Below are 19,956 nucleotides of genomic sequence, written 5' to 3'. Positions count from 1 at the left end.
ACAGAGGTCTTGATATTTTGCTGAGGTTTGTCTGGATTTCCTGGGCTCAAAGATCTTTCACCTCAGCCTTTGATAGCTGGGACTACAGGTGTACCTCAGCAGCGGGCCTCATTTCACCTTCCTTTCCAGGGGCATGCTCTTGGCTGCTTGCAATGCCCTCAAGCAGCCTTTCCCCAGTCCCTAGACAAGAATAAAGACCATGGGTCACACACTTTTATACCACCTTGGGCTCTGCCTACTGGGTTCAAGTGATTATTCTGCCTCAGCCTCCTGAGTACCTGGGATTACAGGCACGCACGGCCACGCCCAGGAAATTTTTGTATTTTACTTTATAAAGAATAGAGACAGGTTTTCACCATGTTGGCCAGGCTGGTCTCAAACTACTGGGCTCATGTGATCTGCTGCCTCGGCCTTCAAAAGTGCTGGGATTACAGATGTGAGTCACCACACCCGGCCCAGAAAGGTATTTTTAAAGTTTTATCAGGAGATGGTACTTTAGAACATTTTAATTTGCAAATGATTTTCGTTTTAATTTTGAGACTTGATTGCATTGCGTTGGAATGGGGGTGGAAATATAGATATTTCTTACCTGTCAAGGGACTCTCGAGGCTCCCCCTCCCCCGCTTTCTAATCTGTGTTGCAAAGCCTGTAAAGAGAGTGAAAGGGTGGGCCTGAAATTCAGCTGAGAAGGTTCCAGGGAGGGGGTAGTGAAGGAGGAGGGAGGAGGGAGAGACAGAGGGAAGGAAGTGAGAGGGGATGGGAGGGAACCAGGATAGACCTTTGACCCCTGGAAATGGATTAAGAAGGGAGTGGGCTGCTGCTTGGAGAAAGCTGTTGAAGACTCACAGTGAGGACCCTGTTTGGACACCCGGAAACTCGTACGGGAGCTCAGTCTTCAAGGGCCGTCAGAGTGAGACCCACCCTGTCCCCTGGGGCTCCTACTGGAAAGACATCTGCTTTTTAACTCGCTCACCTCTGAGCTCTGTTGGAACAGACATGTGGACTGCCTCCCACTCCGCATCCCTTCTCATCCCCAATAGCTGAGGGCCCAGGCACACTGAAGAGAAAGTGGCAGACTCTGAACAAGAGAGAGAGGAGGGAGGATGCCCATCACCAGCTGAATCAACCTGGAAGGCAGCCCTGAAGCCCCACCCTCATTCTTTCCTTTGAGTAGCAATTGGAGGAAAGCTTTTGGCAATCAAGCTGGACAACGACTGAAAATCCAATCAGGATAAACTGCTTCAGACACGTGACTGGAAAAATGATTGGGCTATATGGGGCTTAAAAGGAGTGGGACCTTCTGATCTGGCCTCAGAAAGGACTTTGAAGAGCAAGCGGCGTTGTTCGCCTGCGGAAGCAGTGCTGCCGGTCTCTGGACAAATTTCTCCGGGAAGTGGAGACAAGGAAGCTCCAGCTTCGCTTTCCCTTGTGGCCCAGAGTGGAACATACTGAGCTGCACTGAATCATCTGGATGCACTCGCAACTTTAGGAACTGGTGAGCTGAGAAATTTGCTATCTTTCATTTTGCTCCTCTAAAACTAGAGCTGGCAAACTTGTTCTGTGAAAGACTAGATGGCAAATATTTTAGGCATTGCGATTCTCTGCTTCAACTACAGTAGTCTTCCCTTATCCAGGGTTTTCCTTTCTGTGCTTTCAGTTACCTGAGGTTCCAAAATATTAATTGGAAAATTCCAGAAATAGGCAATACGTAAATTTTAAGTCGCCAGCCCTTTTGAGTAGTGTGATAAGCTCTTGAGTCAGCCCTGCCCTGGGATGGTAATCCTCCCTTTGTCCTGAGTCCCCATGCTGTTGGCTGGCTGCGCTCTCTGTACCTTAGTCACTTAGGAGCGGTCGCAGTTATCAGAGTGACTGTCCTGGTGGTATCTCAGTGCTTGTGTTCAATTAACCCTTATGGTACTTAATAATGGCCCCAAAGTACAAGGGTAGCAATGCTGGCGATTCAAATATGCCAAACAGAAGCTGTAAAGTGCTTGCTTCCTTTAAGTGAAAATGGGAAAGTTTTTAACATAATAAGGAAAGAAAACAAAATCGTATGCTAAGGTTGCCAAGATCTACAGTACATAAAGATATTTTGTCAGCGAGAGATTGCATTCACATACCTTTAATTTAATTTATTAATTTATTTTTTTGAAACGGAGTTTCACTCTGGCCGCCCAGGCTGGAGTGCCACGGCGCGATCTCGGCTCACTGCAACCCACGCCTCCCGGGTTCAAGTGATTCTCCTGCCTCAGCCTCCCAAGTAGCTGAGATTACAGGTGCTCGCCACTATGCCCAGATAATTTTTGTATTTTTAGTAGAGATGGGTTTCACCATGTTGGCCAGGCTGGTCTCAAACTCCTGACCTCAGGTGATCCACCCACCTCAGCCTCCCAAAGTGCTGAGGTTACAGGCATGAGCCACCACGCCCTATCTCACATATCTTTTATTACAGTATATTGTTATAATTATTTTGTTATGCTTAACCTCTTACTGTGCCTATTTATAAATTAAGCTTGATCATAGATATCTACATATATGAAAAAATATAGTATATATTGAATTTGGTTCCATCTGCAGTTTCAAGCATCCACTTCGGGGGTCTTGGAACATATGCCCCAAAGATAAGGGGGTACTACTATACTCAACTGTGTCATAGAAGTGTGAAAGCAGCCATGGACAACAGCACTAAAAAAATGATTATGGCTGTGTTCCACAACACTTTATGGTGAACACTGACATTTTGAATGTTATATAATTTTCACGTCACAAAATATTCCTTTTTTCTTTTTTTTTGTTTTTGAGACAGTCTCACTCTGTCACCCAGGCTGGAGCACAGTGGTGCGATCTTTGCTCACTGCAACCTCCACCTCCCAGGTTCAAGAGATTCCCCTGCCTCAGCCTCCCGAGTAGCTGGGACTACAGGCATCTGCTACCATGCCTGGCTAATTTTTGTATTTTTAGTAGAGAAGGGGTTTCACCATGTTGGCCAGGCTGGTCTCGAACTCCTGAGCTCAAGTGATCCGCCCACCTCGGCCTCCCAAAAGTGCTGGGATTACAGGCGTGAGCTGCCGCGCCCCGCTTCCTTTTGCGTGTTTATTCCCCCCAATTTAAAAATGTACAAGTTTAAAAAAATCTTAATTAAAAAAAGTAAGAAAACAATACCTTAAAAATGTAAGAAACATTCTTGGCTTCCTGACTGTACAAAAACAGGGGAAGGGCCAATTTTCCAATTTCTGTCTTAAACCATTGTTTGCCAAAATGTAGCTGATATCCATTAAAGAACTACAAAACAAGTTTAGTGGGCTGTCAGCTTACAAAAAGAAATAGGATTTTTCACTGACTATAAGATGCCATCACTTGGCCGGGCACAGTGGCTCATGCCTGTAATCCCAGCACTTTGGGAGGCCGAGGCGGGCGGATCACGAGGTCAGGAGATCGAGACCATCCTGGCTAACACGGTGAAACCCCGTCTCTACTAAAAATACAAAAAATTAGCCGGGCGAGGTGGCGGGCGCCCATAGTCCCAGCTCCGCAGGAGACTGAGGCAGGAGAATGGTGTGAACCCCGCGGGGCGGAGCCTGCAGTGAGCCGAGATCGCGCCACTGCACTCCAGCCTGGGCGACAGAGCGAGACTCCATCTCAAAAAAAAAAAAAAAGATGCCATCAATTATAAAAGATACATTACTCTCCTTTTTTTTTTTTTTTTTTTTTTACATCAGATGTTAAACATGCTGATATAACAAGGTTTGAGGGAGGCACATCTCACATAAGTGAAAACCCAAGCTTATCCTCACAAAAGGATCCGAGATATGTCATTTTTGATTCCACTATGAAATAAAAATATATACTGCAAAAACAAATTATGAAATGTATTTTATATTGATGAGATGCTATGATGAGATGCAATCTGATTTAGAGATGTTAAAATGGAAATCTAAGCCTATACCTTAGAATCAATAAAATATGGCATAGAAGGTATCAGAGCCTATCCCTTGCGGTAAGGTGAAGGTATTAGAGTATTTGACAAAACTTTTGTTTCAATTTACACACACATACACACAGGTTTACCTTCTCCCTTGTACAACAGTTATTAAATCATTTGGATTTGGATTTCATTAAATGCTTAGAGAATCTGGAATAACGAATTAGAGCCTCTGGTACACCTAAATGATCATATTAATAACAGCTACTATTTATTTAACAAAGATTTAGCATGCACAGTATGACAGACATTGCTCTATAAGCTGAGGAGTAAATGAAACACAACTCCCTGCCCTCATGTGGCATACAGTTTCGTGGGTAAACACAGAAAAGAAACAAGTTATATTTTTAAATTTTCTGTAGAGATGGGTCTTGCTATGTTGCCCAGGCTGGTCTCGAGCTCCTGACCTCAAGCAATCCTCCCGCCTTGGCCTTACAAAGTGTTGGGATTACAGGTACGAGCCACTGCACCTGTCCCATTTTTTGTTGTTGTTTTAAGACACAGAGTCTTCCTTTCCTCTGTCACCCAGGCTGGATGCAGTGACATGATATAGCTCACTGTAATCTCAAACTCCTGGGCTTGCAAGATATATTTTACATATTGTGTGGTAGGCAGTGATAAATGCTAAGTTGAAAAATAACATTGAGGGTTTGAACATATGAGTTAAGGAGGTTGTGATTTTTGATATTGTGGTCAGGTAAGCCTTGCTGAAGAGGAACCATGGGACTGAGGCAGACCAGGAGCCCAGATGGGGTTAATCTGGGGAAAGAGGCACGCAACGTCCGGGAACAACAAAAGTTCTGAAAAAGAAAAAGGCCTGGTGTGTTCCAGATTCACGGAGCTCAGGATGGCTGCATCAGAGCAACAGAGGAGTTAGCAAGGGCGATGATGACCTAAGGTTCTATGGGGGAAATTTAAAGTTTGCTGGTGTTTCCTATGAATGAAATGGAAAGTCATTGAAGACTTAAGAGCAAAATATACTTGCTCCCCTGTATATTTTAACAGGGGCATTGGGGCCACCATGGGGAGATCTGACAAAACTTTTAAGACTGGCAACTTCTGCAGTGATCCAGGGAGAGAACATGGTACCTTCCATCAGGGAGGTGGCAGTAGATGTGGAAGAGAGTAGTCAGATTCTGGACATCTTTAAAAAATAGAGCAGACTAGCTTTGCTAATTGATTGGCTGTAGTGTATGAGAGAAAGTCTGGCAAAGGATGACTCTGAAGTTTGTAGACTGAGCAACTGAGTTTACTGAGAAAAGGAACATTACAGGAACAGCAAAGGGTGTGTGTGTGTGTTGTGATTTGTGTGTGTGTGTTGTGATTTGTGTGTGTGTGTGATGGGGTCTCATTTGGTTGCCCAGGCTGGAGTGCAGTGGCATGAACGTAGCTTTGAAGTCCTGGGCTCAAGTGTTCCTCTTGGCTCAGCCTCCCAAGTAGCTGGGACCACAGGTGTGTACCACCATGCCAAGCTAATTTTTTTTAATTGTTAAATTTTTTTGTAGAGATGGGGTCTTGCTATGTTGCCCAGGCTAGGAGCAGAATGTTTTTGAGAGAAGTTTTGTTCAAGTTGGTTAGAAACCTTAGACATCTGAGAGAGTACCTGTGGGATGAGGAGGAGGTGAGTGAGGCATCTAGAGTGCAAAATTTAGAGGCAAGCACTCTGAGATGTTCCATCTGCACCTCCTGAAATCTTGCTTCCTTTGCCTCACAACTGCAGAAGACCAGGGGAGGAGAGACAGGTAAATTTGAAATTATTATGCCATTTAAAATGTTTCAAGCCTTATTTCTGACGTGTAAAATAGAGATGTGGATGGTTATCTCAGTGTTTTAAGGGAGGATACAATAAAGTAATGATTTTGTCTTTCGAAATAAATATTGACTATTGTCACATGGTTGCACTTAGGTGGCAATTTGTAAAAAGACAGCTCTGGAAGTTGAAGAGACCAGTGGCTTCAAGCAAAAAGTAAATTGAAAATGGGAGATATCTTTTTGTGTAAGAAAGTGGAATCACCAAAGAAGAATTTGAGAGAATCCAAACAAAGGGAGGAGGATGATGAAGATCCAGATCTGATCTATGTTGGGGTGGAGCATGTACATAGAGATGCTGAAATTCTCTTTGTCGGGATGATTTCAAATTCAAAACCAGTCGTTTCAAACATTTTGAACAGAGTCACCCCAGGCTCAAATTCAAGAAGAAAGAAAGGCCACTTCCGTCAATATCCTGCTCACGTGTCGCAGCCTGCAAATCATGTGACCTCTATGGCAAAAGCCATCATGCCAGTTTCTCTGTCTGAGGGGCGATCAACAGATAGTCCTGTCACTATGAAGTCTTCATCTGAACCTGGTTATAAAATGAGCTCGCCACAAGTTGTTTCTCCCGATTCCTCAGATTCGCTCCCCGCAGGGACTCAGCGTCTAGTTGGAGCTATGGTCTCTGGAGGAGGCAGAAATGAGAGTTCTCCTGATTCAAAGCGACTTTCCACTTCAGATGTAAACAGCAGAGATTCCAAAAGGGTTAAACTCAGGGATGGAATCCCAGGGGTACCTTCTTTAGCTGTGGTCCCTTCAGATATCTCTTCTACAATAAGCACAAATACACCCTCACAGGGGGTCTGCAACTCATCAAACCATGTTCAGAATGGAGTAACATTTCCTTGGGCTGATGCTAATGGAAAGGCACATTTCAATCTTACAAATCCAGAGAGAGCAAATGAGTCTGGCCTGGCAATGACAGACATTTCAAGTCTAGCAAGTCAAAACAAGACCTTTGATCCCAAGAAAGAAAATCCCGTCGTGTTACTTAGCAACTTTTACTATGGACAGCATAAAGGAGATGGGCAGCCGGAACAGAAGACTCACACCACCTTTAAATGCCTCAGCTGCGTGAAAGTTCTAAAAAATATTAAGTTTATGAATCACATGAAGCATCATTTGGAATTTGAGAAGCAGAGGAACGACAGCTGGGAAGACCACACCACCTGCCAGCACTGCCACCGGCAGTTTCCCACTCCCTTCCAGCTACAGTGTCACATTGATAGTGTACACATCGCCATGGAGCCCTCTGCTGTCTGTAAAATCTGTGAATTGTCATTTGAAACAGATCAGGTCCTCTTACAACACATGAAGGACCATCATAAGCCTGGCGAAATGCCCTATGTGTGCCAGGTTTGCCATTACAGATCGTCGGTCTTTGCTGATGTGGAAACACATTTTAGAACGTGCCATGAAAACACAAAGAATTTGCTTTGTCTGTTTTGTCTCAAACTTTTCAAAACCGCAATACCATACATGAATCATTGTTGGAGGCACAGCAGAAGGAGGGTCCTTCAGTGTTCCAAGTGCCGGCTACAGTTTTTGACGTTGAAGGAGGAAATAGAGCACAAAACCAAGGACCATCAAACATTTAAAAAGCCGGAGCAACTGCAAGGGTTGCCTCGTGAAACAAAAGTTATTATTCAAACTTCAGTTCAGCCAGGATCAAGTGGTATGGCTTCCGTTATTGTTAGCAACACTGACCCTCAGTCTTCTTCTGTAAAAACTAAGAAGACGGCTATGAACACTAGAGATTCCAGACTCCCTTGCAGCAAGGATTCTAGCTGAAAATATGTTCGACTGACTTCCAGGAGTTCCGAAAGGCAGAAGTGAGGCTAGGCCATATGTGCATTGTGGCTGTAGATGCTAGCAAGCAATGTCATCAACTGTCAGGTTGTTTTTTACAGTGACATCTCATCAGCTCCCTATTGTCAAGAAGTAGCTCCAAAGTCTTTGAGCCCTTTCCCAGTCAAATGCTCCCAACAGGGCATCCCTTATTCTGACCTCAGAGGTTTTTCTTGTTTATGAACTTTAAATAAATGGAATCACACAAAGATTCTTGTCTTTGGCTTTTTAAAATAAGTGAGATGGCTGGGCGTGATGGCTCATGCCTGTAATCCCAGCACTTTGGGAGACTGAGGTGGGTGGATCACTTGGGGTCAGAAGTTTGAGACAAGGCTGGCCAACATAGTGAAACCCCTTCTCTGCATAAAATAGAAAAATTAGCCAAGCGTGGTGGTGGGCGCCTGTAGTCCCAGCTACTCGGGAGGCTGAGGCAGGAGAATAGCTTGAACCTGGGAGGGGGAGTTTGCACTGAGCTGAGATCGCGCCACTGCCCTCCAGCCTGGGTGACAGAGCATGACTGTCTCAAAATAAAGTAAAATGAAATAAAATAAGTGAGATGCATTTTTGCTGTGTGTAGCAGTAGCACATTCTTTTTCATTGCTGGGTAGAATTTTGTTGAGTGACTGTGGCAGTTTTGTATAAATTTATTTCACTGTTGATGGACTTTGAGGCTGATTCTTTGGCAATTTTGAATAAAGCTGCTATGAGCTCGTGCGTGTCTTTTGGTAAGCATGTAATCATTTCTCGTGGGTATATATATCTATGAGAAGTGCTGGAACTGCATATATTTAGCTGTCTAGTGTAGATACTGCCAAATACATTTCCAGAGTGATTGAAACGATTTACATTCCCACCACCGATACTGCGAATTCCATTGCTACTGATCCAGCACTTGGTACTGTCAGTCCTTTTAGTAAGTGCCCTTCTCTTGAAATTGTAGTGGTACCTTATTGTGGCTTTAATTTGCATTTCCCTGATGATTAATGGACCTTGAGATTATATAGTTATCGGCCACGTGAGTATTTCTTTTTATTAAATGTCTATTCAAGTTTTGCCCCCTCCTACCTTTTTAAAAACTGGGCTGTCGACTGGGAAGGGTGCTGGGGCACTGGAAATGTCCCATATTTGGATCTAAATCATGGTTTTATGGTTTATCTTTCATGAGTCTTATTTAAGAAATTGTCTACAAACGACATAAAGATATTCCTTCTATGTTCTAGAAGCTTTACTGTTTTGATGAGACATCTCAAACTGATTTTTTGTTAATGGTGTGATAAGGCACGAAGACTAATTTTTTCATATACATACCCAAAATCAATCAGCACCACTTACTAAAAAGACCACTCCTTCCCTACTGTATTGCCGTGGAAACTGTGTGAATCAGGTATGATTGTATATATGTGTTTCTGGAATCTATTTCATTTCATTTGTCCTGTTCTCTATCCTTGTGCTAATGCTGCAGTATCTTAATTATTGTAGCTTTGCATAATCCTCCATGTGGTAGTTTCATTTCTCCAACTTTGGTGTTCAAAATTGCCTTGGCTGTTCCAAATGCTTTGCGAATTGAAGTGGCTTTCATGGGTGTGCTTTTCTTGGTCTCAAACTCAGGTAGAACAGTTTACTTTAATTGTGATGTTAGCTGTGGGGCTCTTTGTAGTTACCCACTGAGTACAGGGGAATTGACTTACAAATCAGTAACAGAAAGATCACTGAAAAAAACCCCAAAGTTCCTAAATTAGGCAATACATTTCTAAACAGGGCTGGGACTAGGGTGAGGCAAGCAGGGAACCTAAGGTGATAATATGCCATACCTGAAGCTGGGCGTGGGTCTCTCCTTAATGTGCCTCAGCCTCCTTGCTTATCTCACCCCAGTCCTGGTCCTCATTCTGAATAACCCATAGCTCCTCTAAGAAATTGCAGTGAAAAAAGGAAAATGTTGAACTGAAAGATATTGAAAACAACCACAAAATTTATGGGATGGAACTAAAGCAGTTCATGGGAATTTATATTTCTAAATGCATATATTTGGGAAGAAGAAAGGTTGACTAATGATCTAAGTCAGTGCTGTCCGTAGATCTTTTTGCAATGATGAAAATGCTCTACTTCTGCTCTGTCCAATATGCTACAGGTGACTATTGATCTGTTGAAATATGGCAAGTGTGACTGAGGTACTAAATTTTTTATTTTATTTTTGATTAATTTAAAACTAAAAAAGCTATTTTTGATTAATTTAAAACTAAAGGAAGAAGAGACAAATCTTCCTTAAAGAAGAATTGCAAAGTAATTTGTGTAGATAATTTTCCTTCAATGAGACCTCACGGCCTTCCTGCATGTAGGCAAGATTTAGAATAAGGTATGAAAGCGGGGGGAAAGTAATTTACAGTGGAGAAGCCAGTAGGAAATCTTATTGATAGCATGGATCGCTGATGAGAAATTATGAGAAAGACACATCATGTCTGCGATAGTCTTCTAAAAACCATAACCCCAGTGTAACCATGAGAAAAACATCAAACCCAAATTGAGAGACACTCTGAAAAATACCTGACCTTCTTAAAATTGTCAAGGTCGTGAAAAGCAAGAAAAGTTTAAGAAACTGTCACAGACCACAGAAGGCTAAGCACACAAAATGACTAAGTACAATTCAGTATCCTGGGTGGGAATCTGGAACAAAAAGGATGATGGGAAAAACTAGTGACATTTGAATAAAGCCTGGAGCTTAGTTGATACTAATTTACTGATGGACATTGGAATTATTATGAAGCCAAAAGAAGATCATTTCTCATAGATTTATTTTTCATTTTATTATTTTTTGAGACGGAGTCTCGCTCTGTTGCCCAGGCTGGAGTACAGTGGTGCAATCTCAGCTCACTGCAACCTCTGCCTCCCAGGTTCAAACAGTTCTCATGCCTCAGCCTCCCAAGTAGCTAGGACTACAGGCGCGTGCCACCACACCCAGCTAATTTTTGTATTTTTGGTACAAAAATGGGGTTTCACCATGTTGGCCAGGCTGGTCTTGAACTCCGGACCTCAAGTGATCTGCCTGCCTTGGTCTCCGAAAATGCTGGGATTACAGGTGTGAGCCACCGTGCCAGGCCTCTTACAAACATTTTAGATATTGCAAATATCTTCTTTACATATCAGCCTCATATATACATTTTAGATACTGCAAATATCTTCTTTACATATCAGCCTCATATATACATTTTAGATACTGCAAATATCTTCTTTACATCTATGATCTCTTCATTTTGACTATGGTACACTTCACTGAACAGAAATCTTCAAATGCAAGGGTGAGTAATATTTAGGCCATGTGATTTGATTATAACACAATTAAAAAATCTTTTAAAAATCTCATAGATTTCAAAAATAAATAACATATACTATATAACCCTTGTGTTAGAAAGAATCACTATGTAAAAAATAGAGGTTCCTCTTCAAAGACTTTCCTCCCTGTCTAATTACGAATAAATAGTAACTTCTCTTAGAAGTAAAATTTATTCAAAGACCTGTGCTAACATTCTTAGATATCTGCTAGCCGTAATAAAGAAATTAATGTACTTTGTGTTCTTAGCTCCCACAATTTAGCCTAAATATTTGCCCTCGCATGCTTATACTGGTCCAAGCAAGCATTAGGTCATAGCCTGTTCCTCTTCCTATTTGGAGGTGTTTTTACCTTTCTCAGCATTCCACAAGTTACATCCTCCTTCCTTTCTTCTCCTCTGCCTTTGCCTCTTTTAGAAAGTTCTAAGTTGTTAGCCAATCGGGACAAACACAGAATGTGAGGTCCTGTTCCAGCCAATGGAAACCGGACACAGCAGCAGGGTGGATGCGTCAGGTTATAAATAACCCTGTATCCTTTGTTTGGGGTACTCTCGTGGCAAAACTGCTGGCGAGTGTACCCTTTCTGCAGAAAGTAAAAATGGCCTTGCTGAGAAAATTAAATTTATGTTCAAGTGCTATTTCTTTGCGGCACCAGGGAACAAGCATTTCTAACAACTAGGAAAATTAGGACATATCTAATTGAAGGATAATGAACATATTACCAAGCGGACTGGTGGGACACAGTTAAACTGGTACTTAAAGGTAAATTTATAGCATTAAATACAAAAGAAACAAAAAAGTTTACAAGCAAACGAGGTAGGCATTTTTCTCCAAAAGTTGTAATGAGAAGTAACAGAGCAAGCCTATGAAGTCACGAAGGAAGAAAATAACAGAATGGAAGAAATAGATAAAATAGATAAGAAAATAACATTATAGATTAATTAAACCAAAAGCGATTTACCCGCCCCCCAAAAAGATTGCTAAAATAGACTTTTGGCAAAATTGGTCAATTAAAAAAAAAAATCAAAGCTGCAAGTAAACTGAGTGGGCAAACTTTCTGTAAAGGGCCAGACAGTAAATATTTTAAGCTTTTCATACATGGTCTCTGGCAATTAATCAACGTTGCTGTTGAAGCAGGAAAACAGGCATAAATAATACCTAAAGGAATGGGCATGTTTGTTGTTCCAATAAAACTTTATTTATGGACACTGAATTTTGAATTTCATATAATTTTCACATGCCACAAAATATTCTCTTTTTAGCCATTAAAAAAACGTGAAATCGGTTCTTAGCTTGCTGCCAGCTGTACAAAAACAGGTGGCAGGCTGGATTCAACTGGCCCCAGATGTAACTAGAAGAGGACAGATGTTAGGTTCAGTTGTTTCCTCACAATCCCTTCAGTATGGATAGTCAACAAAGGGACCACACCTGAGAATTATAACAGCTGGCCTTCTGGTGGGCAAACCATCCCCTGATGGACTGGAAGCCTGCCCCCCACCCCAAGCCCTGGCTGCGACAGCTCTGGAACCCTGACTGCCTGGGTGCCCCTCAGCTCTGGAACCCTGACTGCCTGGATGCTCCTCAGCTCTGGAACCCTGACTGCTTGGATACCCCCTCAGCTCTGGAACCCTGACTGCCTGGAACCGTGATCCGGAACCCAAGATCCTTTCAAGGCCTCAGGGGCATTGCTGCTGCCCTCCTCCTTCTCAATCTAACCCCGCGTCCAGCCGTAGCCACCAGGGGCGTCAGAGCGCGCGCATGCTCCGAGCTCGGAGCCGCGCCGATCTCGCGCCGGCACCTGGCAGCCAATCGCAGGTCTCCACTGGACGCGCGCGTGTGGAGGCGTGCGCGTCGGCGGCGCCGGGGGCCTGAGGAGGCGTAGTCGCCGCCGGCTTTGCCCCGGGAGCGCCTCCGGCGCTGGTGCGTGGCCGGCAGCTCGCGAACAGCAGCTGATCCGGACTGGTAAGGACGGGGGCGTGGCGCGGCTTCAGCGTTCCCTGAGGGGAGACTTGAGGGATTTCATGGCGAGCCGCAGCCCTGCGGGTCGCGACACCGCGCTTGGCTGTGCGCTGCCGGAGCGGCCTTTGCAATACAGCCGCTTTCTGTGGGGGAGTGCAGGGCAGAAGCAGGTCCCACGATCCCCTCACGCACACCCCCTTCCCTCATCTCAGCGGGCGCCACTTTTACATCAGCCTCCGCTCCCTCACGCAGACGCCCCCACCCCCGGGCTGGGCCCGGGCCTCCTGGAGAAGGGGCCTTTCCTGGCTCCCAGTGCGCTCCCCTCCCCCATCGCCCCCGCGGGGTCTCTTTTGGCGCTCAATGTATTTAAAAATCTGAAAACTGCTTTGTAACCCCAGGCCCTCCCCAGTTCTGGAGACCTGTAGGCCCAGACCCCTTAAGGCATTTGAATGTATCGGTCTCTCTCCCCTACCGCAGCGTCTTGTCTCATTTACTGCGTCGCTGTCGGGACTCTTAATGCAGCCCCTGGGACCCTAATGGAGTCCCTCCCGTGAGAGCCAGGACCTCGGGTGATTTGGAGGCTTCTGATTTGGGCAGTTGGCGCTAAGGTAGGGTAGATTGGAGGAACTGATCTGGGGGAAAGGAGTTCAGTTCACTTATCTGGTTAAGTGTGAGGTGACTGATAAACACCTAAGTGGCAATGTCAGGCAGTGGGATCGAAAATATTCTTGTGACATGTAAGTAACTAACGCTTCTCTCTGGTTACCTCAAGGATGTGACCTTCTGCCTGGAACAGCTCAAGTTCTTAAAAGTTGCGTTGTAATAAACCTGAGGTAAGAAAAGAGAAGTCTCCCTGATAAGGACCAAAGTTGTATTTTCGTCCTTCAGTTTCGCTCCCTTGCCCTTTCCTTTGCTGAAACATAGCTGTTTGGTATTTAATATTTTACTGAGGGAATCTGAATGATGCGTTTGATTAGTTCAGGCCAATTGTTGATGTAGGTCATTCGGGAACCCTCTAAATTGCTTTCTTGAGAAAGGAGAGGGTGGTAGTGGCATTCTTTTACCACCTCTCTTGAAAAAAAAAAAAAGAGCATCAGGGATGTTAAGTTATATAAAGCTGACTCCTTTTATCCTACCCTCTTTCTCAGCGACTGTATTTCATGAGGTAATTGCATGCAGCAGGACAGGGGAGGTCATCTGAAGTCATTGCATGCCAGTAGGTGAGATTATAGTGAATTGTGTGCCCAGCAATTTGTGATTACAGCTCAGTGAGACCCATTGTATTAGTTATCTATTGCCGTGTAACAAATTGTCTCAAAACTTAGTAGTTAAATAAAAAAAAAATTTATTACCTCATAGTTTTTGAAGGTCTGGAATCCAAGAGTGGCTTAGCTGGCTGTTTCTGGCTCAAGGTCACTCATGAGGTTTCAGTGAAACCTTTGGCTGGATTGTCAGTCTCTGCGGAATTGACTTGGTTTGGATCATCTGCCTCTAAGCTCACTCACTGGGCTGTTGGCAAGAGGCCTCAGTTCCTTGCTCTGTGGGCCTCTCCATGGGGCTGTTCATGTCACAGCAGCTGGCTTACTTCAGAGCGAATGATTCAAGAGACCTTGTACCCAAGATGAAGGGCAGAGTCTTTATGACCTAATTTCTGAAGTGGCATACCATCACTTCCTGCTGTATGTGCTTGATCCCACAGGCCAACCCTGTTAGTGGGAGAGGGCTACAACTATGTGAATTCCAGGAAGTGGGATTCATTTAGGGCCATCTTGGAGGATGGCCCCCGCAGCCATTTATCCACCATTTAACCCTTTTCCATAGGATCTCAAAGCATTGTCCTGTTACTCTGGGTGAATAATTTGACTTCTTGCTAAGGCCAGAACCTCTACATGTGCACTTGTTTATTTAAGGATATTATTCTAGCAAGACTTCTCTTTGTCTAGGGATACGTTTTCTATCTCTCCAGATCATTAATATAGCAAACATACTGATTGTACCATCACCTCACCTTAAAGATCTCGTTTTTGATGCCACATCTCCCATCTGCTTGTTTTAATTTGTATTTGCTTGTCCTTACATGAAAATTTCTCCAGAGTTGTCCATATTTGCTATCTCCTGTTCTCGTTCTTCCTTAAACCCACTGCTCTCAAGGTCACCAATGAATTCCACTTTGCTTAATCCATTGGTCAGTTTTAGTTGATTTTCGTGATTTTATTTGATCTATTGGCAGCATATATTACAGTTCCTTTTCTCCTCCCCATTGGATTCTGGGATGCTTCTCTTTCTCGATTCTCCTCCCACCTGAATGGCTGTGAATAATTGTTTTTTTTTTTAATTTCCTTTACCAGCTCCTTCTCACCTCCATGACCTCTAATCAATGGAATGCCCCAGAGCTTAGATCTCAGACCTCTTTTCCCTGAGTGATCTCATCCAGTCTTGTGTTTTAAATAATGCTACATACTGAAGACTTCAAAATTTAAGTACCTACCTCAGAACTTTCCTTGGGCTCTGATCTCATAGATTTACCTGCTCAGCATTACCTCTTGTGTGTCCTCCTCCTCTCCTTCACATCCCAAACCCAATCCATCAATGAACCTTGTGGGCCTTCTAGATTTTTATCTAGAGTCCGACTTCTTAGTATCTCTATTTCTCCATCCTGTCTGATACTACCATCATCTTTTGTTTATAATATTTCAGTAGCTTCTTGTCTTCTGCTTCCACTATTACTCTCTAAAGTCTATTCTCCACACAGTAGCCACAGCAATCCTAATGAAATGAGTGAGATCATATTACTTCTCACTCAGAGCCTTCCAGTAATCTCTCATCACACTCAGGGTAAAAGCTGAAGAATTTGTTTTTATTTTTTGTCTATTTATGTACTTATTTTTTGAGATGGAGTTTCGCTCTGTCACCCAGGCTGGAGTGCAATGGCGCAGTCTTGGCTCACTGCAACCTCTGCTTCCTGGGTTCAAGTGATTCTCCTCCTCAGCCTCCCAAGTAGCTGGGATTACAGGTGCCCGCCACCACACCCAGCTAATTTTTGTATTATTATTATTATTTTATTTTTATTTATTTTTTTGAGATGGAGTCTTGCTCTGCCACCCAGGCTGGAGTGCAGTGGCACGATCTCAGCACACTGCAGCCTCTGTCTTTTGGGTTCAAGCAATTCTCCTGCCTCAGCCTCCTGAGTAGCTGGGACTACAGGCACGCGCCAGCACACCTGGCTACGTTTTGTATTTTTAGTAGAGACGGGGTTTCACCATGTTGGCCAGGCTGGTCTCGAACTTCTGACCTCAGGTGATCCACCCGCCTCGGCCTCCCAAACTGTTGGGATTACAGATGTGAGCCACCACACCCGGCCAAAGCTGAAGAATTTAGAATGGCCTACATGATCTTGGCTTTCCTTTGCCACAAACAGCTCATTTTTTATCTCATTTCTAACTTGTCACTCTTTTCATTGGTCCACCTGTGTTAGCCTATTGATCAGTCCTTGCATGTGTTAAGTGCTCCAGTCTCAGAGGCTTTGTGTTTGCTGTTCCCTTTGTTGGAGTATTCTTCCCCAGATAGCCATATTCATGTTATGTGAGTATCAACCTGCCTCCATTTCCTACTTTATTTTTCTCCCTAGTGTTTATATAACCATGTTACTTTTGTTTAAAAAATTATTTTCGGACTACCCCTTCTGGAATGTCAGCTCCCTGAAGTGAAAGACTTTGGATCACTGATATATCACCAGACCAATACATGGCACCTTGTTGGCCCACCAAACTTTTATTGAATGAGTGGTCTTCTTAAATTCGTCTCAAATACTACCTTGATGCTTCCCTTTCTCCTTTTCTCTGTAGTAATGAGATTATGAGAACTGTGCAGATTCTTGATCATTCCTGTATAATTTCTCTCTTAGTTTTTTGTGGACTGGGATATGTTTTAATTCTACTGATTGAATACATTTTATAGCTATAGTTCCACTAAAGTAGCAAACATCAGAACATCAAATGTGTATGTTTGGCTACACACAGAACCTTATATGATGGTCTTTCTGTAGATTAACAATTTCTCCCTAATTTCTTAACATCCCTCCCACCAGCTCAGTTCTAATGCAGCAATATTACCTTAGGGTCAATTTGATATGTGAAAAGAGAATAGTGACTTTCACCTTTTGGCTTTTAACACTTAGTTAATGTGGGCACAAGTTGTTTTTTTTTTTTTTTTTTTTCAGACGGAGTCTTGCTGTGTTGTCCAGGCTGGAGTGCAGTGGCACAATCTCAGCTCACTGCAACCTCCGCCTCCTGGGTTCAAGCAATTCTCCTGCCTCCTGAGTAGCTGGGATTACAGGCGTGTGCCACCACGCTCAGCTAAGTTTTTGTATTTTTAGTAGAGATGGGGTTTCACCATGTTGTTCAGGCTGGTCTGAAACTCCTGGCCTCGTGAGCCACCTGCCTCGGCCTCCCAAAGTGCTGGGATTACAGGCGTGAGCCACCACGCCCGGCCTGGCACAAGTTATTTTAATCTTATTCTTTGTTAGCTTCTTATACTTGTTAACTACAAGTGTGTATAGGTCCATTCCTTGTTCTTTCCCTTCAGTGTGTAAATTAATCAGTTATTTGGATAATACTGAATAATACAATTCTGAGAGTTGAGCTTAAGCATTAGTGTTGTATAAGTTTGAAACAAAATGTGAATGCTCTGCAGAAGTCTTAACTGGGTTTTTTTCCCTGGGAGCTTCCCAGTCGCAGAGACCCAAGTTACATAGGGAGTCATGATAGGACCTATGTGGTCTGCATAGAATATGCTCTCACAGCTTTTCACAACCTCTAGATTCCTTATAACTAGGTTGACTATGTAATTTATCATCTAAACTGAAGGACTTATTAAAGATTGAAGAGTGGCACTATCCATAATTCCACAGAGATAGAAGTTTAAACTACAACTGTCTTGGTCATACCAGCATATTTGGTAATCCTACGTATAATTTATTTGGTCTTCCAAGTCCTTGGTATCGGAGAAGAGTTCACTCTGCAAGGAGATATAACTGTTCCATCCTTGGGAATGTATGACTCCCACTACAGTTTGTAAATTGACCACCTGATACTAGCTTAATTCTTTTTGTTGGCTAGATGAGCTTGCATTGTTCCATTATCCTTGCTACGAATTGAGTCTGCTTAATGGTGCTTTGAAAATTTAGCAGCAGTTGTTGGGAGATGGGGGGTTATACCAGCCTGTTACTAGGCATTTGTTTTTCTTTGAAATATAGTTCATATGCCATAAAATTCACCCTTTGCAGTGTGAAATTGAATGGTTTTTAGTATTATATACTTACAAAATTGTACAACCATCAGCAATATCTAATTCCAAGACATTTCATCAACTCTAAAGAAACCTTGTATCCATTAGCAGTCACTCCCTATATTACTTTTCCATAGCTGCTATAACAAATTGTCACAAACTTGGTGGCATAAAACAACAAAAATTTATTCTCCCTTAGTTCGGGAGGTCAGAAGTCTAAAATAAGTTTCACAAGACCTAAATCAAGATGTTGGCAGGGCTGTCCTCCCCTGGGAAACTCTAGCGGAGAATCCATTCTTTGCATCTTCTAGTTTGTGGATGTGACGTTCTTTGGCTTGTGACCATGTCACTCTAATCTTTGCTTCTGTCTTCACATCACCTTTTCCTAGAGTATGTGTGAAATCTCCCTCTGCTTCTCTTACAAGGACATTTGTGGTGGCATTTAGGGCCCACCTGTATAGTCCAGGATAATTTTCCCATCTGCAAAGATCCTTTTTCCAAATAAGGTATCATTTACAGGCTTAAGGGATTAGGACCTGATATTTTGGGGGCCGTTTTTCAAACCTGCTATATTCCTTTCATTCCTCTTCATCGAGCCCATGGCAGCTGCTACTTTATTTCTGTCTGTATGAATTTGCCTTATTCTGGACATTTTGTATAAGTAAAATAATAAAATATGCGGCCTTTTGTGTCTGGTGTTATTCACTTAGTGTATTTTCAAGGTACACCGTATTGTATGCTTGTTTGTACTTCAGTTTTTTTATGGCTGAATAGTATTTCATTGTACGGATATACCACAGTTCGTTTATTCATTTATCAATTAATTTACATTTGGTTGTTTGCACTTTGTAGCAGCATTATGGCTATATTCCAGCTAGCTTATATATGTGTTATATTTTCAATTCTCTTGGGTATATACCTAGGAGTGATATTGTTGGGTCATATGGTAACTCCATATTTAAATTTTGAGCAATTGCCAAACTTTTCCAAAGTACAAGTTTATATTATCACCAGCAGTATTTGAGGGTTCAGACAGCTGCACATCCTCTGCAACGCTTGAGATTGTTTTTGCTTATAACTAACCTAATGGATGTGAAGTAATAGCTCATTGTGATTTTGATTTGCATTTCCTTAATGACTAATTATATTGAGCAGCATTTCATGTGCTGCTTGGCCATTTGTGTATCTTTGGAGAAGTGTTCAAATCCTTCGCCCATTTTTTATTGTTTGTTTTTGAGACAGGGTCTCGCTCTGTTGCCCAGGCTGCAGTACAGTGACACAATTATGGCCCACTGCAACATCGACCTCCCAGGCTCCAGTGATCCTCCCATCTCAGCTGCCACCCTGCCTCATTCCACCCCTGAGTAGCTGGGACTACAGGCGTGTGCCACGATGCCCAGCTAAATTTAAATTTTTTTTTTTTCTTGAAACAGTCTTGCTCTGGCACCAAGGTTGTAGTGCAGTGATGTGATCACGGGCACACTCTACCACGCCCGGTTAATTTTTTAATTTTTTGTAGAGGTAGGGTCTCACTATGTTGTACAAGCTGGTCTGGAATTCCTGAGCTGACTAAGTCCTCCTGCCTCAGCCTCCCAAAATACTGGGATTACAGGTATGAGCCACTGTGCCTGTGTTTTTAAATTTTTTGTAGAGAAGGGGTCTCACTACATTGCTTGGACTGATCTTCAACTCTTGGGCTCAAGCGATCCTCCCATCTCAGCCTTCCAAAGTGTTGGGATTACAGG

At 43.0% G+C, this 19,956-nt stretch overlaps 1 protein-coding gene, 1 long non-coding RNA gene and 1 pseudogene across 3 annotated transcripts in view; 1 reads left to right on the top strand and 2 right to left on the bottom strand.

Annotated features, from left to right (window-relative positions):
- Positions 1–588: 588 nt before the first annotated feature.
- Positions 589–14,528, bottom strand: LOC104004564 (uncharacterized). Its single transcript, XR_001712858.3, has 3 exons — positions 14,278–14,528; positions 974–1,078; positions 589–646 (listed from the first exon to the last, which is right to left on the bottom strand). It is a non-coding gene; the product is annotated as an uncharacterized LOC104004564 (long non-coding RNA).
- The window catches only part of ZNF280A (zinc finger protein 280A), a 31,807-nt gene continuing 13,116 nt past the window's right edge, over positions 1,266–19,956 (top strand). For both annotated transcript variants that reach the window (XM_063808310.1, XM_054676077.2), the window contains exons 1-3: positions 1,266–1,495; positions 5,889–12,928; positions 13,698–13,758. In XM_063808310.1, the coding sequence (XP_063664380.1) occupies positions 5,960–7,585 (1,626 nt within the window). In that variant the 5' untranslated portion in view covers positions 1,266–1,495; positions 5,889–5,959 and the 3' untranslated portion in view covers positions 7,586–12,928; positions 13,698–13,758. The remainder of the gene's footprint in view (positions 1,496–5,888; positions 12,929–13,697; positions 13,759–19,956) is intronic.
- On the bottom strand, positions 3,714–3,802 carry LOC112206826 (small nucleolar RNA U13; annotated as a pseudogene).

This window comes from Pan troglodytes, chromosome 23 (assembly GCF_028858775.2).
Source record: "Pan troglodytes isolate AG18354 chromosome 23, NHGRI_mPanTro3-v2.0_pri, whole genome shotgun sequence".
NCBI classification, from domain to species: domain Eukaryota; kingdom Metazoa; phylum Chordata; class Mammalia; order Primates; family Hominidae; genus Pan; species Pan troglodytes.
The sequence above is the reverse complement of the archived record's forward strand: the minus strand, read 5'-3'. Positions and strand labels throughout refer to the sequence as shown.